At 38.5% G+C, this 24,462-nt stretch overlaps 1 protein-coding gene across 1 annotated transcript in view; it reads left to right on the top strand.

Moving 5' to 3' along the window:
* STK39 (serine/threonine kinase 39) overlaps window positions 1-24,462 on the top strand; it is a gene marked incomplete at its 3' end in the record, with an annotated part of 107,274 nt that overhangs the window by 42,928 nt on the left and 39,884 nt on the right. The window contains exons 9-13 of the mRNA XM_082483844.1: window positions 912-960; window positions 1,067-1,132; window positions 21,859-21,981; window positions 22,103-22,135; window positions 24,071-24,138. Coding sequence (XP_082339970.1) covers window positions 912-960; window positions 1,067-1,132; window positions 21,859-21,981; window positions 22,103-22,135; window positions 24,071-24,138 — 339 coding nt within the window. The remainder of the gene's footprint in view (window positions 1-911; window positions 961-1,066; window positions 1,133-21,858; window positions 21,982-22,102; window positions 22,136-24,070; window positions 24,139-24,462) is intronic.

Raw genomic sequence — 24,462 nt, 5'->3', positions numbered from 1 at the left:
AATTATGAATCTCAGAAATTTCAGCTTCCCTAAATTTAGCTGTGTCAGAATTAGTCTTGGATAGTGGTATGGGCTAATGGAAAGGATGAAATGAACCTGGAGGATTTTTTCCATCCGCAGAGATGCTTCACTTTCTCTCTATAGTCTGCTGCAGTACCAGAGTCTGGCTTTGGCTAGATAGGCTTTTTAGATCCCTGAAGCCAGAGGAGACAAATCCTGCTGTTGGAATCACTTCCGTAGCTGTGAGATTTTGATTATCTGTTGAAAACATCAGAAATATAAACTTGATGATGATGGGAAGAAAGAAACTTGAACAGAACTGCAAGTAAAAGTGAAATGTCTAAGTTTTGATCTTATAACTGTTACTTTGATTTTTTATTTGTCCATTTCATTGGAAGATGCTCCTGATGACTCTTTTTGGTTTATGCATCGTGTTAATAGTGTCAGTATAGTTTCTTCTGAATAGTTGCTGACATCAGTGAAGTAAAAGAATGCTAGTAGCAGGTATTGATGCTACTGTTTGGAAAATGTAATTATTCTTTTATTGCTGTGGAGCAAAGTTCATTTGCATTTGTAGAGTCACTTGGGGAAGAATATGATATGTGACTTTTTTTGTTTGTTTGATTGAAGGGTAAAATGCATTTATGTTGAAAGACAAAGGGGGAAAATTGGCAACTTAGAGACTGATTTTTTTGTTGTTGTTGTTTGGTATTTTTGCCATAGGGAGGCTTAATTTTTTCATGTGTGTAAGTGAGTATGTGTGAATTAATTCAGTAGCTGTTGTCATTCATTCCCCATTCATACAGTACTAATTCAAAAGTATTAGAGACGTACCATTTAACTAACATCGTGTACTGTATTCGCTGAGAGGGGTCTTTGTTTTCTGTTCTAATTTATTATTGATCTTTCAGGCCCACAGCAGCAGAACTTTTAAAATGCAAATTTTTCCAGAAAGCCAAGGTAAAACGTTTAACCCTACGAGTAAATTTTGCTCTGCCTTAAAATCTACATGAAATTTCTTCTTTCCTTGTATTGCTTTTTAACTTACAAAATGTTGGTTTTGCAGAATAGAGAATACCTGATTGAAAAACTTCTCATTAGAACGCCTAATATAGCACAAAGAGCAAAAAAGGTGAGTGCATTCACATCTTTTTCTTGACTGGTATGCAAGAGAAAGCATGGACTGTTCAGTTGCCTTACATTTTAGCTGACTGAGTGAGCCATTCTCTTACGCAGTCCTTCAAAGATAGTGACTGATGAATGACTGGTTTCTGCATCCTAGCTTTCTCCAGGAATCCCTGGGGCATTTTGACTTCCTTTGTGGCCTTGACAAAACGATACATGGAATTTGTCATCATACATGATGCAATTTTTTCCCCACTCCCTTTTAGAAAGCTACAGGTGAAATGGTTGTGCAGATAAAGTGATCTGCGAGCATATAGGTGCATACACCACAGAATTCATATCTTGATGGATTACGTAGAGAAACAGTGAAGAGACTATAAATGGTTTTTTTTGAGGACTGCCTGGTTCTTTGGATTATTTCAAATGTGATGCCCAAACATATGGAAGTTGGATCCAAACTCTGCAAGAGTGCTGCTGAGTTATTCAGACCAATGGAGCCTTATCCCACAAGTGATGAAGGTAAACCTACGGCTCTGTGGTGCCTTTGTCACTTATGTAAATGAACTTACCAGGTGATGTGCAGCAGAACTGAGAAAAAAATATTTCTTAACAGGTAAGTATTTTAAAACTGAAGTATGAAGCCAAGCTACTGTTCCTAAGAGCTAATAAGCAGGAAGTGATGTAGACTCCTGCTTGTTGTGTATGAGAAATTATGGAACTCCCTTGCTGTGGTGACTTAATTAACCATGTCTCTTCAGTATGAGGAACATGCTCAGAGATGCTGAGCCTCTGCAGGTGACAGGGTAGTGTGCTGAGACTAACTTTGTAAAAGCAGGCTTTCTGGGATGATGTTTTGAGGAGGGTGCTTTAGGAAAGGAACTGTTTCAGCCTTTGTTGGCATATCAGTTAGGTCTGGCACTTGTAAGATTTTCTGTTGTCTTTGTGAATATCAGTTTGGCATAATTCTACAACACTGAAATGTTCCTACATCTGGTGGCTTACTCTTGGAAGAGACTGTCAGCAAGATCTGAATGCTTTAAGTTCCTTCTAGTCTTTTAGGTGGAAGTAATCTGGGAGATCAGTGGCAATCATGGAGCTTTGTGAGAGGTTGGAGTAGAAACCTGGAATGAGAGGACTTGTAGGAGGGCTGGTGTGCTGAGCAGGTTAGCATCTGCAAGGTGCAGAGGAAAGGTAGTTCAGCTGTTTGGACATGTGGTGGCAGCAATGCCCACATGAAAAATTCTCTAACTGGGGAAAAGTCATAGGTGTTTGTTTTTCATATTACATCTTGGGCCATACAGAAGTAATTTAAGCATGTTCTAGTACCAGCTAGGTTTCTGATAGAGCATGTGCCTTGTGAGATTTGTCTCCCAGCTGTATCCTCAGGTCAACTTTAGAGACTGCATGTTAACTCATACATATATGTACATATACTTGGTTCTTTAAATAACTTAGCAGCTGGAATTACAAAATTAATGCAGGGTAGCCTCCCATACACCACCAGAAATAGTTTTCTGAATGACTTTTTGGACAATTCTTTCTGATTTGGAAGAGGAGTGATTCTTAAAAAAACAAAGCTGTACAGTACTAGAGACAAACTAATAGATATTTTAATTACAGCATAAATGGAAAAAATATTGAGGTTTTAGCTAGTGAAAATGCTAAATTATTTATATTTTAAGAGGAGACAATATTAAAATTTATATGGGATTTAAAATATAATTCACTTGTTACAACTTTGCATGTAGCTGCTGTTTTAAGATACCATAAAATATAAATGTATTTTAATATTAAAACTGTGGTGCTTTATTTAAAAAAGCTTGAGTAAGTAGAGTTTGATTGCTCAAACATTAACATGTAAAAAGTCAAAGAGGTCACACGTGGAAGAAGTAACACCTGTAATGGAAAAAAGAATGTCAGTAAGGCAAGAGATGGGAAGGAGCTGGTTTCCTCACTGCTTAAATTATCGTCTGTAGCACTTTGTGTGAAATGCCTGTAACTAATGATCTGTAGCACCACTATTAGCACAGATGTCAGATCTGCCCTGCAGTAATTTAATTTTTCTTGCATTTACCACATGTATAATTACTTTGCCTTGTTGCCCAGAACTCCAGCCTTTGTTTAGTTTAACTTTAAATTCTCTTCTTTTGATATAGTGTTTTCATGTTTTGCTTCTGCCTTTACAGCTTAAATTTAGCAACTGTTTTGACTAAATATGAGTTCAAGTCTCTGAAATCCTGAAAGCAGGTACACATGGTCTTGTATGTGTGAGGAAAACATTTGATGCTGTAAAGATGTGTCCTGTTTTAAAACCCAATTTGATAATTAAACACCACCTACATTGTGTGTTTAAAATACTGTTTAACATCAGAGTTGTAAACTACATCTTTGTGCATGTATTCCCCCTGTCCTGGTGTTTCTTTATTTGTTTTTAATTCTGCTAATTTTGAAATCATGCCTTTCTTCCTGGCCCTATCCTAGTAATTAAGGCTAACACTGAAACGCTTCTGGAATTGACTTGCCCAGGAAGAATATGTCTTGCCTCTTCCCGTGCAGAACTTGCTTAAGTATATCCCAGAACTGATCCACAGAAATAAGTGTTACACCATGCAACTTCTTCCTGGCAATTCTGGGTTTTATTAGTGTGACTACTTACATCTGAGAGCGTTGCTGGTGTCAAGAACTGCAAAAAGACTGTAGTGAATGGTTCGAGCTCAGTGTGGTCTGGTAAACAGGGACGTGCTCTGAGGCTGCACTGTTCTTGAGGGTAGAAATGCGGGAGCCCTGATTGCAGCCTCTGCCTTGTTAGGTGGTGTGATGGTAGAGCATCCTGCCCTGTCCTGCTTGGATCAGGGCTGTGTACACCCCTGTTATACAACAGCTTAGCAAGAGTTTAGATACAGTACTCATTAACACATGTTGAAGTAGTTTTAATTTTGAACTGAATGCTAAGTCGTTTCATTTGTGATGGGAATTGCTATATTGGAACAGAGGAAATTGGAAACAGTTTCCAGTTCCACAGTCAGTCTTGAAATCTTGTCACACTAAAAAATTAATTATAACTGTTAAGTACTCAGTATGCCCAAAGGCCCTGGGTCAATTTTGTGGTTCATAATCCTGTTTCTTTAATTTTGAAAATCTCCTGCATGGCTGCCACTTTTACAAAGTGAACAGGGAAAAACATGTATCTGCATTTAATTTTATTGCTGTCTGAAGTGCTGCTAGTAAAAAAAAAAATAAATCGGAGTAATAACTGGGCTTGAATTCTATTTTTGGGAAGGTGGTATTGTTCTGTATTGTTAATGGAATACTATTGTCTGGTATTGTTAATAGAAGCTCTTCAGAGCTCAGAGCTGTAAGTTACCAGGAAAAACCTGTGACAGCACAAAGAGGTGAATAGTGTGAGTGGTACTAGTTTTTAGTAAAACTTCAGTAGATATACCCTTACTGATGGGCTGGAATTCTGGCTATGCAGTACAGCTAATTTAGGGAAATGATCATGTTATCCTATAGAAGAAATTAACATTCCCCTGCATTTAATGAGGAAAATGTCATTAGGTCCTGGATTTCCTGGACAGCTCTAACAGCATGATTGCACCTCAGCAAGACATGCATATGTAACATTTCGTTCTTTCATAGTCTAATAGATACACCTTACCAATGATGGATGTTAGTACAGTTGGACTCTAGACCTTTTGAAAAGCAGAGAGCAACATTAATTTTGAGCTCAGATTTTTACAAAAATGTATATTCATTGCTATGATTCTTTACAATTTAAGAAATGCTTATTTCATTAATGCTGATCTATAAAGAGAAGGGACAAGTGGTATACTGAAAAACAGCAGCTGAAGTATAAGTATGTATTTGGCAAGACTTGTGTGGGGGAGACCCCTCCATTGCAGAGGATTAATTGTTCAGTTTACCCAGAACACTGCTACAAATAAAAAGACAGTGCAACTCTTCATATTGTTGGATATTACTAGAAAAAACAGAGGAGAAACTGGCATTCAGACCATGTTGGGTTTTTTGTTTAATTTCAAGAATTTGTTGGAAGTAAAAATTAATGGAAACGTTTTTTCCATAAAATGTAAATTTGATAGAAACTCACGTAATCAGCAAGCAGTGCCTGCATTAGTAGATAATAGAAGTGGAAAGTGTTTCAAGGGGCAGACACATGCAGTTACATCAGCTTCAGACAAAGGAAAACAATTTCTGTCAGTATTTTTGCCAGGTATACTTAAATACAGTTGTGCCATAAGCTACAAGGAACTTCATACAGTATATTGGGTTTATCCATCCTTTCTTACATACGGTGCTTTTACCATCTGTATAAAGTTTGTGAGGTTGGATTTTGTGCTCTTTCTCAAATGGAGCTAATCTAGTACAGAACAGACGAGCTTTAAAACAGACTATGGAATAGTTGACTTAGTTGAGTGTCTTTTGTGGTTCAGATGGTCATAGGCATCTCTACAATAACTTGTATTACTTGTTTTGGAAGGGTTTAAACCTTGCACTTGATTCATCTTAGTCGTTAAAAAGTAATGATCTCCTATATTAGACAGTGTTTTCCAGTTTGTGGGCTGTCATGGTTCAACTTTAGGAACCTATGGTTTCCTATGGTTTCCTCATTAGGAAGCTGAGGAAGTATGGGCTAGATGAGGTGACAGTGAGGTGGATTGAGAGTTGGCTGCGGGACAGAACTCAGAGGGTTGTGATCAGCAGCAGAGTCTAGTTGGAGGCCTGTAACCAGTGGTGCCCCCCAGGGGTCAATACTTGGTCCAATTTTGTTTAATATATTCATTAATGACCTGGATGAGGGGGCAGAGTGTATCCTCAGCAAGTTTGCTGATGATACCAAACTGGGTGGGGTGGCTGACACCCCAGAGGGCCGTGCTGCCATCCAGCGTGACCTGGACAGGCTGGAGAGCTGGGCAGAGAAGAACCTAATGAGGTTCAACAAAAGCAAGTGCAAGGTCCTGCACCTGGGGAGGAAGAATGCTAGGCACCAGTACAGGTTAGGGGCGGACCTGCTGGGAAGTAGCTTGGAGGAGAAGGATCTGGGGGTTGTGGTAGACAGTAAATTATCCATGGCCCAGCAATGTGCCCTTGTTGCCAAAAAGGCCAATGGAATCCTGGGCTGCATAGGGAAGAGTGTGGCCAGTAGGTTGAGGGAGGTCATTCTTCCCCTCTACTCTGCACTGGTGAGGCCACAACTGGAATAGTGTGTCCAGTTTTGGGCTCCCCAGTTCAAGAGGGACAGGGAACTGCTGGAGCGAGTCCAACAAAGGGCAACTAAGATGATTAAGGGATTGGAGCATCTCCCTTATGAGGAAAGGCTGAGAGAGCTGGGACTCTTTAGCCTGGAGAAGAGAAGGCTGAGGGGAGACCTTATTATGGCATACAAGTATCTAAAGGGTGGGTTGAAGGAGGATGGAGCCAGGCTCTTTTCAATGGTTCCCAGTGACAGCACGAGGGGCAATGGGCACAAGTTAGAACACAGGAAGTTCCGTTCAAATACACGGAAACAGTTCTTTACGGTGAGGGTGACAGAGCACTGGCACAGGCTGCCCAGGGAGGTTGTGGAGTCCCCTTCCCTGGAGATTTTCAAGACCCGCCTGGATGCAGTCCTGAGTAATGTGCTCTAGGCAATCCTGCTTTAGCAGGGGAGTTGGACTAGATGATCTCTAGAGGTCCCTTCCAACTCTGATAACTCTGTGATTCTGTGATTCTGTGAACTTTAGAATTCATTCATGTGTTGAATGAGTTGCTGTCTCTTGTATAGTGTCACTGATCTGATCATTAGCTAATGTTGTGTTTGTGACCTGTTGACTTGTTCAAAAATGTCTAGAACATGGACTAACAAGAGGTTGGTGTATAATGAGACAACTTTTCTAATTAGACCAGTAGCTTTAAATATTTGGTGTTTGTCTAGCTGTTGAGATTTTCAGTACAGGAGGAGGGTTTCATTACTGTGAAATGCAGGTGTAGTGTATTCTTAAAGGTGCTGTTGAAGGAGTCCTGGTTAAAGACTCAAGACAGGATAAAGGAAGTCCAAGTGTGCCTGGTGCTGGTGGTAGATTCTTTGATCAGTCTTGTAATTAACCAGAATAGAATCCTATTTTATTGCCCTTTTTTTTTTTTAATGATTACTAAATAATTTCTGTCTCTTACTGAGAAGGTGCAGGAGGAAGGTGCTGGTTTGCCTGTTTGCCTTCTGAGAAATGAAGCCTCAACCACTTCACCCAGATGGCATCCAAAACCAGGTTGATTCTCTTGGATTTGAAATGGTGTCCTAGGTGGAAAGTGACTCAATTGAATTAGTTGTTATTAAATCTATTCCCAGTCTATAGGCCAAATCAGTATTTTGTCAATACAGGCAGCCACAGCTGGCTTGCAAGGGTCACCTTAGTGTCACGAGGTGTCCCACTGTGCTGTCTTCAGCAAGGTGGTAGAAGAAGCCTTTCTGCCCGTCCTTGTTCATAAAAGTAATGATGAGTTCTGGGAGGATGTGGAAGAGTGTGTTACTTGTGATTTTGTACATTTTGGGGAAGTTTGTCAGGAAGGTTATGCAGGGAGATGAATGACAAAGAGGATTCTGTAAATGCAGGGTGGCTCAGAAGCAGTATTGCCATCTGTTACCATTGGCTGAAAGACTAGTGGAATAGCTACATGAGAATTTTTGCTTTTGTATGGAGAAGTTAAATCTTTAGCATTCCTAGTTCTAAAAAAAATAAATTGAAGGGAGGGAAAAAAAAAAAGAAAAAGGAGCCCAGGCCCAACACTCTGAAGAAAGTGAAGAGTAAATATGTTTTCCTGGTTAGACCTTGTAAAGCTTTTAGAAGTACAACGTAAAAAAAAAAAAGCATGCCACTTGTTTTGACACTCACCCACCACCCCCTGCTCCCCAACTTGTGCTTGATACTGGTGATATTCTTGACATTCCTGGGGAGGACTGCAAGGGAAGTATAGGTGAAGCAGGACATCCTTGAGATTGTGCTACCCAGTGGTATTAGGGGGGACTTAATTTAGCTGAAGGTGCTCTTGCCTCCAAGAAGTTAAAATTATGGCTAGCAGAGCAGGAAGATGGACTAGAATAGTGACTAGAATAGTAATAGTTTGTATGCAGAGTCCAGTTTAGCACTGAAAAGCAGCTCCAGTAGTGCATCTGCAGGTAAACGTAAAGTTACAAAGTATATGAAGAGAAAGGTGAAAAACGTCAGCTGGATGACAGAAGTATGTGCATCCCAGCTGTGCTGTGGGGAAGTCGTAGACAGCAGAGGGCAGCCGCATCTAACGCACAGTGCAGCGAGCAGGATTTCGTCCTTCCCCAGCTGTAAAGTCACACAGGCTGGGAGAGCATCGCTCAGTTAGGAGCGGCTCAAGGTCTGTGATTTTCAGTGCTATAGCCTGGCTGAATGCATGCTGATTCTTGATATTTAACTAAAAAATAAACACTGGGGTTTTATAAAATTTGATTTTATAAAAATTACGGATTTATGTTCGTTACTTTCATGTTCATTTGTTACTTTTTGGAGAACTACACTCAAATTTTCATTTTGATTGCCTTTGTTCTTTAAAATGTCTTGAATAAGCTTAGGTCTCTTTAAAATCTGTGTGGAATGCAGAATGTGTATTACAGTAATTTCTGTTATGTACATAAATAAACGGAGAGCTTGTAGAAAATAGAAAAGTGGAAGAAATCAGAATTTTACCTTGAAATGGTATTTTCAAGCCTTTGAGCTTGAAGGTAGGTGAAAAATCATAGTAAATTCTTCTTTGAATTCTACAGCAGTAGACTATTTTTCCCAAGTATTCTTTAGCGTGACCATATTTCTGGCAGTGAAACCCACCTTATAGTAAGTCTTCTACTACTGAGTAATGAAAGCTCTACATGAAGCTGTATATGTCTTTTTCCCCTCTGGTCGTTTTAAGCAAGTAAACATCCTGGATGATAGAAATGCATGGTGGAACTGGAAAATGCTGGTTATAAAAGGAGAATCCAGTGATCCTTCTAACAAAGAAATCCTTTTAGTAGTGATTCACCTTTGTGATGCCCATTCATCTCTGCAGCCAGGAAAGATAATCGGAAGTTCTTAAGATCTGGGTCGTTGTCTTTCTTCTTCATCTTTCAGAGTATCAAGTCACTTTGCCAATTTGCTGTATTTTTTATTAGATTCTCTTGATTCCTGCAGGTACTGTCTTGGCCTTCACACCTTAATTTGGCTGGGGGAGAAGAGGGGACAGGCAGGGAAAAGAAAGAGGTTATAAACGAGCCTCTGTCTGCATGTACGAATTAGCCACCAGGTCATGCCTTATAGCCTGTTTGGGATTCCTTGGTTTTGAGGTGAAGTGTTACTTTTGAGAAACAATGCAACTCCTCTGCACAATTCATTGAAAACATCCTCCTTAGCACAAGTACACATTCATGCCTGAAATGACTATTGTTAAATGTGAATTAAAGAATTATTTGCAGTTAGTAAACTTCATTACTGAATGTTATGTAGTGAAACTAATAAATGAAGAAATAATGTCTGAAAACCAAAAATCATACTGAACTACTAAACTTGCACATTTGCCATGTTACTGGGATTTCTGCAAAACACCGCACTTGCTAAAAACAAAATCAGGTTCAAATTTTGGAGCAGATATAATAAATATGTTCCAGTATTTATGTAAAACCTTATGGTTTGGAAAGCAGAACTAGGAGTGCAGGGAATTACCTGCACTTGTTTACAAGATGTGTAAGCGACAAAATAGTGTCTCTAGTTTGAGCTGCTACATTTGCCATCTCTGAGCAACATTATCCCAGCAAGAGAAGACTTGGTGAAAGGGTGAAAGAGCTTTGGACAAGGAATCCCCCAGGGTGGAAAGTTGGTAGACTGAGCATCTGTACCCATTTTTCAGCATTTCCTTTAGAGATGTAGGAATGTACTCCTTCCTCCCCTCTCCCTCCTGCTTTTAATGGCTTTGTTTTCCTCTCACTGATCACTCCACTGTATTCCACTTTTAAACTGTAGGTACCTACACTTTTAAAGTGTAGGTAAGATTTCGTGGCAGTCTTCCCAATTGATGGCCCTGCCCTCAGGTGTCACACTTGTCATCATGTGAGCATGATACTGTTTGTGTTTGGCTATAAAAACAAAACAGCATCATAAATATTTGATGCAAATGGTCCTTTGTTTTGTTTGTTTTTTTTTAATCAGATTTCTATTTTTTGTTAACTTGTGCTGGTTTATCCTTTAAAAAAGGGTGCTCTTCAAGAATCAGGAGAGAGCTTAAGAAGTCCTATTCAATGCAGAATTATCAACCTCCTTTATGCAGTACTCATTGATGAAAGAAAATGTAATGATCTTCCACTTCTTGACTTTAAGTTGCCAAAGTAATTGGTTCCAATAGTGAGTAGAAGTGGTAATTTACACAAAAATGTTGAAGATTCCTGTATTTCCAAATCTTAAATGACTTAGGAGCCTTTTCAGTTTTCGCAATATTTTGTGCTGCATTAAGAAACAAGTATCTGAAAGTTTGCATCAGTGACTCAGATTTTCCATATTGGCTTATTTAATTGAAGATAATTATAAATGTTCCATAAACATGACATTGCACACTTTAGAGCAAACAATAAATAGCTGCTTTGAAAGGGTGTGCTGCATAGCTGTGAATATATATTTTAATTCCAACAGAGGTGCAGTTTAACTTTCTGCAAAAAGTAATTGTGAGATCACAACATAATTTATGAAAGGTTGACCTAGAAGTAAATTAAATATTTTGGCCATTATTCTAATGTGAAATTTTAAGTGGGATAACAATTCCTCTCAGTGTTGCCATATTTTGCAGACACTATTTGCATTTGACTTGGAATTGAAGGGTTTCATGTTCCTCTATCTTTCTAGTGAGATAACAGATATATATGCAAGAATATTCTCTGCTCTTGCTTTTACTGACTCAGGACATACCACCTGAAGGGCTAATGACACCTCATCTCCTCCCACAGTAAGGTCACCTTGGAATACTGAAATTCAAACCCGTCAGACTGAGACTTTAGGTCATGGGAGATGTGTGCATCAAATAACATGTTTGCTTCCTAGGAGTTTCCCTATGTTCTTCAATCAAAAAGTTCTGTTTCATGTAGGGAATATGCATACCAGAAATGTCTAAAGACATTTTCAGGAACTGCAAAGCCTTAAATCATCTGTGTTCTTTCAGTCAGCAATTTGGACAAAACATAATCAGCAGTTTTGACAAAACCTAAGCATGGCTGTACAATGTAGAGAAGCAATAACAATTAATTTTATGTGGAGCATGAATGGTAACATTTGCAAATTTTCAGGGTTCAGGACCAGCCTTACCTATCCTTTTCTGCTTGTATGATTTTTGTTTTTTTTTCTCCCGGGAAATTTTCTGTGGCATGTGGTTGTGAGCAGTGAAGTGGAGGACTTGGATGTCTTCATGCCAAGAAAGGTGTAATGCAACAAACCTCCACAGTTCTTGCAAAGGGAAGGGGCTTATACTGTCCTGAGTGGTGGCTTGCACATCTCAATTTTTATTCTGAGCTGAGATGTTAAGATTAGTGTCTGGTCCTGAAAGGCCAGTTGCAGTTATCCCAGAATTAGTTTCTGTGTCAGATTAGATTCTTGCTCTCAAAGCAGTGTCTTAGGCCTGCCTGCACTTAAAACAAACAAACAAACCACCAATCCCCCCAAAAAACACCAAAGAAACAGACAAACCAAAACCAATGCCTACCCTACCCCACCCCACCCTCTGCCCCGTTCCTGCATATGAATATGAAACTCTTAAAAGTTCAGTCTTCTTTTCGAAGTAGGAGAAAAACAAAGAAAGACTAAGAGGTAGGGTTTTCTCCCATTGTATTTGCAGTATGCAAAGTGGCTAAAGAGGAGGGGATGCTAACACCAAATTACTGTGATGTCTTAACACTTTTTGAGCCCTACAAAGCAGAAATGCCACGATGCTATTTTAGAAAGGTAGTGGTACATCCCATTATTATAGTCTGCATAAGTCATGGTGAGGAAAAATAAGGTTCCCAATTGCATAAAGCACAATCAGGTTTGCTGAATTTTTGTGGCTTGCATCACAATAAAAGTGAGACTTCACATTATAATGAACCTGGGGGAATTTAAGAATAGTCAGCAGTGGAGGGATTAGGGTGCTCATATGACCTGTGAGACTGGGTTGCATGGGGACTGGCCTTCTCTTGAGGAAGTGCCTCAACTCTTGAACAAAGGATGATGTGCACATGTGGGCATTCATGCTCTGTCATGGACCTCAGATTTTTATTTTTTTTTTGGTGAAAATGTGGTTACACTGTAGGTGTTCTTATGCAAAAAGATTAATGTTCTTTTGCTTGAAAATATATTGTAGAAAGTGACTTCTCCACGGTCTGCCTTTTACCTCAAGTGCTAAGCTGTGATTAAATGTGTAACTGTTTTGAGCAAAATGCTTGTGCCATGATTGGATAAATGTGATGATATGCTGATTTCCTTCATTGCATTGGAATGCAAATAAATGCATAGGTTTCTGGATTTGAATTTGCTTTTGTATCTTAGGAAACATTCAGGAAAGGTTTGCAAGAGGGCTAAAGGTAAAAATTATAAAATCTGATTGCTCTACAGGCTTAGGATGTGTATGAAAGGAACTGGTCTGGTTTGGGGTCTTTTGAGAGAAAAATACACAGAGCAAAATGTTATGCTAAAATCAACACTGTGTTCAGTAGTGTCCTATTTCTTATCATCGTTCTATCTATAAAATAACTGGCATGGTACCTGACACTGTAAATACTTCCCATGAAGTTGTATGAGAAGTGAAGCTCTTAAGTCTTCTGATTTTAAAACAAAGGGAGAAAAAAGGGTGTGTGTGTGTGGGGGGAAAGAAACCTCACTGTATCAATTACCAAGTAATATTGGCACTTTAAAGAGTAATTCAGCATATCTGTTCCTTAAGAACTTCTGGGATCTGTGTAATGAGGGAGTCCTGTCTCCTATAAGAACCATTACCACAGTCTTTGGGAAATATAAAGATATACAGCATCAGTTGAGTGGTCTGTCTTTTCTGTCTGAAAGTCAGTAAAAGCCTGGGCTCTTACTAGGATAGACTGCAGAAAGTAAAAAAGACGAGGTGTTAAAATAACCATCTTGTCATTTCTGCTGTCTGGGGCACGTGGGGTTGTGCATATCGTGAATGCTGTACTAGCAGATATAGCTGAAGGGCATCAGTGGTAAAATAAAAGACAATTTTATCTCCAGAAAAAGCTAAGCTACTTGATTTGTTGGACTGCAGTATTTCCAGAAGGATGTGTGTTTAAAAAAAAAAAACCAACAAAAGAATAAGAAGATATGGATTTCCTTCTGTAGATATACAAGTGCAAAAAATGGAGAACAGCACTGACTGTTCTCTAGTTAGACATTAATAGGTATCAGTGTCAGGGTTCCACAAAGCCTTTTGCAGATGTGTTTTAAATGGGTGAGGTCTACACATTTGCCTCTCTCCAGGAATTTGGGAACAAATTACATTTGGGCTCTAAGTTACCTATATATGGAGGGTGGCAAGGCACCTTCCATGTTACTGAAATGTTTAATGCTCATTAATGCCATCAATTTTGCTTACACAAATGCATCATATTCACCATACTTTCAGGTCACCATACTGTTTTGTGGAGCAGAGTTTAATGTTTTAAATCCGTCCTGGACTCCATCCCAAATATTCAGTTGCCAGAGACTTTAACAGAAATAGCTTAAATAATTGAGGTAGCAGGAAAACCAAGATTACTAGTTCAGTTGTCTTCCTGTAGAATGAGGAAAAAGACAATAGATGCATAATATTACTTTTACTGAAAGAATGGATTTTTAATGTGGTCTAGATCATGTGCTGTGCCATGTATGAATTGCACTAATGTTTTATGTGTGTATGCATTGGTATCCCATGTTGTGTCCTTTTAATCTTTTTGGTTTGGTTTTTTTAATTAGACAGTGAAATAAAATACTAAAGTGCAAGTGGGCCCAGTTCTTTGCTGGTTTTAGTTGTGAATAAGGAAGTGGAAAGATCTTAATATTCAGAAAATGTTCATTCCCTTCCTTGTCACCCTACAAAAATAAACTTGTAAAGAGATTGCAGAAGCAAAAGAATCAGTGATGAATAATAGATTCTTCTTTCCCCAGTCTCTAACATCTACATATAGCAAGCACATCAGTGCCTAGAAGACAACAATTTATGTTTTGCTTCCTTATGCTCTAGCCTGCTTTTCATCACGCTTTGGGAAATGTGGACAGCCTCTGCATTCTGATGCTGGAGTTCTCTCTCTGTCAGGCTGTTTTGGGCTAACCTTCAATGGATGGGATTTACAGTTGCCCTGTTCATCTGGTTAAGCAGACATTCTCCTGGAAACCTTGTGCATGCTATTGTTGGCTAGAAATGCTAACTTATCTGTATCCTACTTTAAAAGGGTGAGGACAAATAGTTCCTTCAGCAGCTTAATTTATTCTTAAATCTTTGTGACTGCTGTATACTGGAATAAGCTTTAACCAGCAGCAACATATACAACAATAATAATATGATGCTTTAATATTTTTCTGGTAGTCATGTTTTTTTCACTCACTAAATTGTCCAAGCATTCTCTGTTGCAGCTGATGTTCATAATGTCTTTCTTCCACAGCTGTTGTAATGTTGTCAGTGGCTTGTTAAGTTTTTCTTCTTACAAACTGTTTTAGGTTGTAGATTACAATATTCTGAGCTGCTTTTGTGTTGGGTGCAGTTTAAATGCCAGTCACTCAAAATAATTTTTTATTCCTTGTGTGCTCTTCTGATTTATGTGAAATATGTTTTCTATTATGTGCTAATTTGTCTTTGTAAGGCTGAAGGCTTTCATTGTTTTCTTTATTAGCTAAAGTTATGATTCAGTTTAGGTCCTATTTTGGAAGGAGCATTTAGGTTTTTAGAACAATAAAACCCAAATTAGAATTGAGCATGTTTTAACTTGTTTCCCTTTCCCTCTGAAATATTTACTGAGAGAGATATAATCCTAGCATAAAGAACTGTCGATGCTGTGTATTGTGAGTAAAGCTGATGGAGAAATTGCATTTGTGTAGCTACTGCATGCAATGTAAAAGAACTTTCTCCTTATTTTTGTGGAGGTACAAGAAGTTTGTTTCAGTTCCGTGTTGTGTCTTGGATTTACTTTGTGGCCTTGGATAAATCACTTCATTTGTCCGCTTCTTTATTTCCTTCTGTAAAATGAGAGGCCTGTGGCAGGGTACCAGGAGAAATATGTATTCTCAACTGCTTTAATCATTGGGGTGAAATGAAAGCATGCTGCCTTTGGTATCAGTATTCCAGTAGTATTTCAAATGATAACCAGTAATGAAATTCCAAATATTTACAATATTCCAAATACAATCCCTGTTGTATATTCTTGCTAGGAACAGTGTTAAGGCTGTTGTTTTTACTCACCTTCCATTTGCCTTTTCTTCCCTGTTCATCCGGCACTTCAGAAATTAATTTTGGTCCTAGGCTAGTAGCACTCAAGACAACCCTTCTTACACTAGCTTGTAAGAAAACAAATGAAAGGTCATTTAGAATTTGGTTGCAACAAATCAATCTGAAGCAAACCGGATCTGAATGAGGATAGGGCGTTAAAACTACCTATAGCACCAATTGCTACTGTCATTTGAGGATGAGCGTTTGTTCTCATGTTGCTGGACTCTTCTGCCAATTTCAGTACTGACAAAAGAGAGATTGGGAAGTTGGACTAAAGTCCACTGCCAATTTTAGCCTTGCATATGGAGGTCTGCAGAGATGTCTTCTCTCCAGCAAGTTGAATCATGGATTTGCAATCAATATGTCATTATGATGGAAACCATGGATGTAGTTGCCAAATAATGTTTACAGTCTTAAAAATCCCCCCATAGAAAGAAAAGGGAGTCATGGAAAGAAGATACTTTAACTGTCTATACGTAAACAACAGGAGTTTGAGATAGCATGAATCGGGAAGAACATAGTGTGTTCTTTCAAGGATGTTTCATATGAGGGAAATGCTATACTTGATTGTGAAATAAAATCAGAAGAGAGCTGTATCTGTTCTCTCAAGTGTAAAGTCACTGAATCTCATCAGAAGTTGATAAACAGGGCACAAAGCTTCTTGATCATTGTATGGCGTCCTTTGAGAGCTATGTAGTACTTACTCCTAAGTTATGTCTTCAAGTCTCCAAGATAAGCATGGTTTGAACTTCCTTCCTTCTTGTCTTCAGGTAATTCTTTTCCCTCCCAGCGTAATACTAGAAGGTGGGATGAATGGTCTGTCTTGCATACGCTTGACATTGTTCATTCACACTAGTTTCCTTTGGCACTTTATTTTGAGGGTAGAAAAACTCTTAATGTCCATATTTGGGAAGTGTGTCTTCAACGTACATTTTGAAAAATACTTCTGTTGACCAGAGCTGGCACTTGAGATGCCCTCTGAGGTGTTCATCATGTTGCACTGTCTCTATGAATTTGGGTAGGAATATCTTTGCTGTTTGAAAATATCTTGGTGATGTTACTGATGTCTGTGTGATCTCCTCAGATCTGCTGCTGTTTCTATCAGCTTTTCCGTGGGTTCCTGCAGTGACCCAGTGAGGCTGAGAATATTGGCAAAGCACAGATGAATACTTTGTGCAGTGGTGAACACAGCTTTCTATAACCTTCCATCAGTAGCCATCTGGTTTATTTTTTAGACAACAGCTGAGTGTTATGTCCCCATGAACTCTCTTCAACATTTCTGTGTAGTGATTTTTGTGTTGGCCTGTTGCAGCATTTTCGTTAACTTCTACAAGCTGCAGCATTTCAAAGAGTAGCTTAAGCTGCGCACCGCCAAAGGAAAGAATTTGTAAGCTTTGCCATAGGGGACTACAGTTTGATGGGAGAAAATGAGATAATAATTTCCCTCGCTCTCCCCCGGTGGGCATACCATAATGTTTTTTGCTACCAATACTTGACACCTGGGGCATAGATTCCTGCAGTATTGTGCAATGTGACTCCTTAACAGGCTACAGCTCAGTACATGTATGTATATAACTCTTCTTCAGCAGAATACTTCTGTGTATTGCACACCTGTTCTTGTAAATTGAAAGTATGTGAGAATGTAATCTAGAGAAACTCTCTTTGTTTCCACCCTGATGAAGGTGCGTTTCTAACAGAACAGTTCTGGCTCCGGTGCCACTCTGTGATTACTTATCATTGTTCCTTTTTTCCCCTCTTTCTTTTCCTCTCCTCACAGGCCTGTTATAATAGCTCTTAGTGTACTTGCTGGAAAAGGTTTTTCCAGCGTTGAAGGTTGTTTAGGCCTTTAGGACAAAAGAGATATAGAGCTTTACCACACTCTGTGACGAACACTTCAAGAGTAATCCGAAAGGTCAGAAAGACTCGATTGTGATGAAGTGAAAGTCTTCTGAAGATTTTAGTGTGGACACTTGGCATACCTTCATAAAAAATGGGTTCACTTTAATTCTGCAGTGTTTTGTGAGATGGGGGAAAAAAAAGGTTAGAGCAGAAGGTACATTGTCTCCTAACAAACTAGGACTTGGGATAGCACAAAAGACAGGTGTTTAGCGGCCAAAGACAAGTGTTTAAGAAGAACCTGTTTCATTAAGGGACAAAATTGCTTTAATTTTATCCTGTAGTTACTAAAAGGTCTTAGGACTTTTGACATTATTTAAATTGTCTTTGTCTTGATAAAATGAACATACTATGAAAAGAGGATTACTAGAAACTGGGGGAATACATAAAGTGCTGAAGGGTTGACTTCACACTTTTTCTTTTCTAAGCAAAGATACAACTGGTTGATGCTGGAGCTTATTGGCTGGATTGATTGTGACCGTTCTTAAACTCTTACAGATGATCATGGTCTAATAAACTGTATGGACATTGTGATGGGTGCTGACCCCTGCAGCTGATTAATGTCTAATGTGGTGCTATCGTGGTCTCCAAACTCTGCAATTGTCGTTACAATGCTTAAATGCTTATCCTAGATGCAGTCCTTCTGAAAGTACAAATAATATGTTGATGTGAGAAAATACCAAATTAGTTTTTCCTGAGGTAAAATTGTCCTTTTTAGTTAAATATTTGATACTAATGATCCCCACACTGTAACATGTTTTTATACACTACTGTTTCTGTTTCAAAACATAAAATAACAGCATTATGCTATTCATGTTTTTTTTCATGAAGAAAAGAGGTATTTGTATGAGAAAGTGGCATATTAAAAAAAGGTACTAAAGCAAGTAGTTTGACTTTGGGTTGGTTTTTTTTTTTTTGTCTTTTTTTCTCCCTAGGAAATGTGTACTGATGTGTAATATTGATTGCATAAATTAATTCATGATTAAAAAGTTGCAAAGATACTTAGGAAAAGGGATTTTTTATACTGAAAAGCCAACAATATGTTTATAACATTTGCATGTAGGAAGGAAAGAAAAAGTACTGAGCCTAACACTGAAAGCTTAGTATTTGGGCTGAAAAAAAACAAGAAGGAATGACAAAAGATTGTGTGACACATATCAAGAACTTAAACTAGCATGCCCACGAAAGAGAATGGAGACAAATGTGTGCTGTGTCTGGATATATTTGCTCCCTGTTCATATTTATGTCTGTATCACTTCCTGGGAATTTACAATGGTTTCTTACTACAGATGATCGGGGCTAGGGCTGAAAATGATGTTCCAGCTCCTCTTCTTCTGCAGGCTCTAGCACTTGTGCTGGCTCATGATCAGCTAAATTAGAAAGCTGATTTGGCTGCAAGCTAACTGTGTTCCATGTTAATTTTTCAGTCGGGTTGTCAGCACAGCTGTAGGAACACAAGTGAAAGCTTGAGGAAACTTGGTGTGGCAGATTGTGCACTCCAGTCGTGATGCTGCATTGTAAGCATCTTCGAGTATGTGATTTTGAGGATCCTGAGGGATTGCTGCCGTTAAAACAAGATGATCCAACTTCCCTTTCACTGCCCTTTTTGTTTCTGACTCTTTGCTTACAGTCTTTGCTATTTGATGGGCTCAAGATGGGCTGATTTAACCCACCAATCTTGCAAAAAAAACTTGTTCAGAAAAGAAAAAAAGACTAGTTTTTTCTCCCAAGTAGTGGGTTGAATCTACTCACTGGACAACCAGGTAGGTCCTGGGTACAGCCCTGCTGGACATCTCAGGATTGTCTCTTCCTACGGTAGCAAGCTAGTAGATTGCCTCAGTTGTCTTATCTTAACCCTTTAAACTGGTTCTGTGGCTGTACCAAATACAAAGCCCAAAAGGCTTTAGCTGTACAATGTACGTTTTATTCTTTTACCTCTTCTGGTGTATTTTTGCTTTTTATTAATGTGAGTTGAATATGGTAAAATGCTGACTGTCTCCTAAAATACTTCACCTGTGTCACTACCAATACGCATTTTAATGAGTGTGCTCTGGAAAAGACAGTAGAAAAATCTGAAGAGAAGCAGCACTATACTAGTATCAAGTCTGTTATGATAAGTTTCTATTACTGCAGAAATTTAAGATAATATATTTTGATCCAATATGTGATGTTACACAGATTTATGATGAATAAAAAGACAATTAATTTATTTGCAGATGTGGTGCATAGCTCTTGCTCTGTCCTGCGCATAGCATACATGCCCTCCCTGTGTGACTGAGTCTTTGTGGCTTTAACCGGAACTGAGTCTGAACAAAGCCACCGTTAATCAAAAATTGTGAAAATTATTTTGCTAAGTAATGCAAGCGTTAAGCACACCCACCAATAAAAAAAACGTTATAGGCAACAACTAAACATTAGGTTGGGTACTTTGCTATAGCTGAAATTATGATTTCTTCCCTGTGAATATGCGTGTTCGTGGTAATCAGTCTCACTGAAGCAGAGTACAAGTCTAAACTTTTGTTTTTCTGCCTTCCAACACCTTTCAATAAAATCATTTAATTTAACACTGTATTTTAGTTTGCAGCAACTTATTTTCTTTTCTGTGAGCCATTTGTTTATTGCTTATTAAAAGGCAATCTATTTAAAAACTTGAAATGCACTCCATCTTCATCAGTAAAGCTTTCTCCGATAACTCTCTGCCAGCATCATTAAGCTCCATTAAAATCATTCTAGTTAGAATAAGTCTTCAGAACAACTGAAAATGGATGCAGAAGAGATTTTGATTAGTGCATGATGTAGTGTGAGAATGTGTCTGTAAACCATTCTATTCTATTCTGTTTGAAAAGCATGGTTTTGCTTGTGGTTGATGTCCTGTCATAGGTTTGTTTATAGGTGTTGGGAAAATGCTTGTGCTGTTAAACAAAAGCCTACATCAGGACTGTTCCTTGAAAAATAATAAATTATATCCACAAGCACCAGTCAAATTGTCTGCTAGATTACCTTGTGTCTGTGCTAATCCCTGATGATGTAGACAGTAAGAGCCCACTGATTGTGCCTGGGCTGATTGCAGCTGAGTTAGAAATTGCTGTGCTACTGCTGCTGTTGACTTTTGCTTGGTCTCCCTCCCAAATGCACATGAGCTTCTTGCACCAAGCTTTGAGGCAGATAGAGCTGCTTGGTTGGTGCATTAGGAGCTTGGTACGGGAAACTGGGAAAATAGTGCAGAATTTGTCCCTCAAGTGATGGAGTAGCATGTTCCCCCAGTGTCCTGACAGGTTTCCCCTCTTCTCAGTTTCAAATGAGTACAAAATACGGAGAAACTGAGTAGGGAAGTGCAGGGAAGAAATGTAAGGAAGGAATACGATAAGGACTGAAGAAGGTACAGCAATGTGCTGAGGTTCTGGAAACTTCACCCTTTCCTCTAGTTTAGCCTTATGTGTTCAAAAGGGAAGGGAGGGGAGAAAATGAGTGCTGGAGAGCTTACCTGTATGAGCTATTTGAAGTTGTGCAGTGGGAACTGTATCTTGTTGGTTCAGTAATGTGAAATAATTAGAAAAACTGCTTCTAATCTAAACACCAGTGGGGCTGCTGCGTATTGTGCTGTGCTTCCAGCCATCTCAGGGGTCTTATAAATGTATACCAAGGTGTGGGAAGAATTGTTGGATGTTCTTTTGGTTTGCTCAAATAGGCTGAACATGATCTGGGGAAAACAGGCGTGTTGTCAAACTCTGAAAAAGAGCAAGATGACATCAAATGAGTGTTTGTCAGATTTAGCTGCTGCATACTCCTATTTAAGCCTCATTAGACTGTTTAATCTACAGGAGTTTGCCCAATTAGTTTGGTGTGGTGCTTGCCTGCCTACCTTCTCAGTCTGCATACAACTGCTTTTCTTTTTTTGGGTTGTGTTTTTGTTTTTGTTTTTGTTTTTTTTTTTAAATAAGGATAATTTTGAAGCTTTACACATTTTGAAGCTTTTTAGCAGAACAATTAAAGTTTTTAGGACTTGTGTCCCAAGAGCAACCCTGTCTGTGTAACTTCCGCTTTCTTGAATAGCCTCTTTTCATTTCAAGGGCTAGTTCATAGTAAGCAGTTGTCATCTATTTGGGCTTGTTCCTAAGTAGTTGTAAAATATATCCAAACCCCATTTCCTTATATGAATTTTGCATAGTTTAGCTGTTCCCACTGGCTCAAAGATGACTCCCGGGGCTAGATATTATTCCAATATGCCAGTGACTCCTCCATCAAACTAATGAAAGCATATCAAATAAAAATAACAAAGAAATGCTGATTAACCAGAACACCATTAAAGACTAAAAATGTCTGTGTAATGGTGATCATTTAATATTTTGATAGGTCAGACGAGTACCAGGTTCCAGTGGTCACCTTCATAAAACAGAAGATGGGGACTGGGAATGGAGTGATGATGAAATGGATGAGAAGAGCGAGGAAGGCAAAGCTGCTGTTTCTCAGGAAAAGGTAACTTTTTTGTGCCAAGACATTTACACTCTACAAGATACTCTGATGTTAACTGTTAGTATTTCTTGATCTTTAATATATAAAGCTGCATAGCTCATATCTCACTGTACTTGTTTTCCAGTCACGAAGAGTAAAAGAAGAGGATAACACAGAGGTAAAAATGTCTTTATCAATATTTTTTTTTTCTCCCAGGTGTTTGAGTGAAGGGATTTCTTTTTCATTTCTGTAGTTCAAAATGTGAATTGAGGCGGGAGTTTTGTTCTGCAGCCTTGTATGGCAAGTACTTGTGAGGATAGAGCTGTATGCAATTGGGCCTGTAACAATTAACTTGAGTACTCACTGGATAAAATGGATAGGAAATCTAAAGTCACGTTATGTTCATGCCCAGGAGAATTGGTTAAGACAGGTAATCTGGCTGTTTTTAATGAATCTTCATAACTGGATCATGCTAATTGCTGACTTTTTATTGATGATGGCTGTTTCAGAGTAGCCAGAAGATCTCCAAATAATTTTTAATTCTTAGGATTTTTATCACTTGTAATTAAAATGCTTCGTCCCGTATACAGTAAAATAGTTCAGTACTGTGGCGTAGTAGATTAATTCAGAGGAATAAAATACCATATTGAGTTTCATGGCCCTGTGCTGAGAGTGTGGGAAGCATCACTGCTATAAATAATTGCTTAATAGGATTACTGGCTTACGGCCAAAGTGCTCTTTTAAAAATGTCTATTCCTTGGGTGGGTGACCCTTGCCACTTCACTTGCAATTTTAGATTCTCTGATTTTCATTGGTGTCATAGAAATCTTCTAGAAGACTAACAGCTTCCTGCCAGGTTTGTTCCTGTTAGCTCCTGTGGTGACCCCAGTCTTTCCGTTGCAGAGCTAGTTTACATAGCACTTCAGCATCTGAGATGTCTTATATAAGTCGAGTACTGAAAAAAAAAAAAAAAATGGACTTCCACCAGACAGTCTTTTTATGGCTTAGAAATCGAGAATTCTACAGTTTGTGACTTAGTTTGTACAGGTAACTTTTTTATTACGAGTTGCTTATTTTATGAAGGATAAAAAAGCTTCTGCTTGAAGTCTTCTGTTGATTTTTGTTTTCCTAAGTACTCCAGAAGGTGACTTGGAACTGAGACTAGTGCAGCTTGTCACTGTTGGTGTGCGCCTGTTGGTCTTTGGGCTGCACGTTCCTATACACTGAAATAACAGGTCTGTTGAAGATGCAGAAATAATAATAGTAGTTTATATGAATGGAAGGAACTTGCTGAAGTAGAAAAAAATCTAGTCCCCTACTAGTGTTTAAATAATTTTCTGAATATTCATTAACTTTTGTTTAAAATACACAGATAATAAAATATAGGTCTTGAGTAACCTTTTTTTTTTTTTAATTTGCTTTAGTGTGAAAAACTGTTGGAAAGCAATCAAATGAGATTTGTGGTGGAAGTCTTTGTTTTGGGGGGACTTGACTGTAACCTTTGAATAGACTTCTGTCAGTGGTGACAATATGCCAAGTAGGGTAGAGGACCCTGAGGTACTCTGTATGCAGCATACACTTTTGCTTGAGACTCCATATAAATGTTAGTTGAGGGACTGGGGAGGGTATCATAGTGTGAGGGAGGAGTAACAGTGTGAAAGATACCCATATTTCTGATTTTTCATTGTGAAAGACACTCTGAGCTGTGATGCCTGCTTTGACATACTACTAGTTCTTTGCAGATGGGTAGATGCAAGACTTCCTAAACAAAGCTGTTACACAAAAATAATGTGAGGAGTAGCTTGGTATTCTCACTGTGTGCGTATTATTTAATAGGTTATTGGAGCTTCAATGCAAGGTGAATTAAAAGCTCTTACACTCAATGCTTTATGCAGGTCTTATCATTTGTATCTCTGTAATTGAAATATGGCAATTTTATTGGTATCAGCTATATTTTAGATTGTGTTACTGAAAGTGTTTAAAAGGTTTTTGAGAGTTAGAGAATGTGTAAAATATTCTATGCTAACTTCAGACTGTTAGCATGGCAAGTATTTCAGGATATTTTTGTTCCTTTGGCTTCCATTATAAGGCTTTTTCCTTTTTTCTTTAATAGCCTCAGCCTGCTGTTAGTGACGAATATAGTGAAGTTCCATGTGCAGTGAATCTTGTCTTAAGATTAAGGTAAGAGATTCTTCTATTTATTTTATCATTCCTTTTTAGTTGGCTGTATTATTCTTGATCTCCCTCATTACTTCCATAATATTAACATAAAATAAGTGTTAGCGTCTTTAATCTCCCAGTATGACCAGTATGAATAGTGTTTCTGTGACTAATTGCTGCCTTTTAATTGCTTACTGAAGTAGTGTAAAATGAAAAGCAGAATATGAATGTGGCTCCAGGCTAAGTGTACCCTTCATTAAGTATTTTCTTTCTTTTTTTTCCCTTGCAATGCAGGATCACAGTGAGAGATTTTTAATGAGTTTCTTTCACACTTCAGCAGTCAGC

Source organism: Vanellus vanellus (genome assembly GCF_965231255.1).
Source record: "Vanellus vanellus genome assembly, chromosome: 5".
Lineage (NCBI taxonomy): Eukaryota > Metazoa > Chordata > Aves > Charadriiformes > Charadriidae > Vanellus > Vanellus vanellus.
Note: the sequence above shows the minus strand (reverse complement) of the source record. Positions and strands in the feature narration are given on the sequence as shown.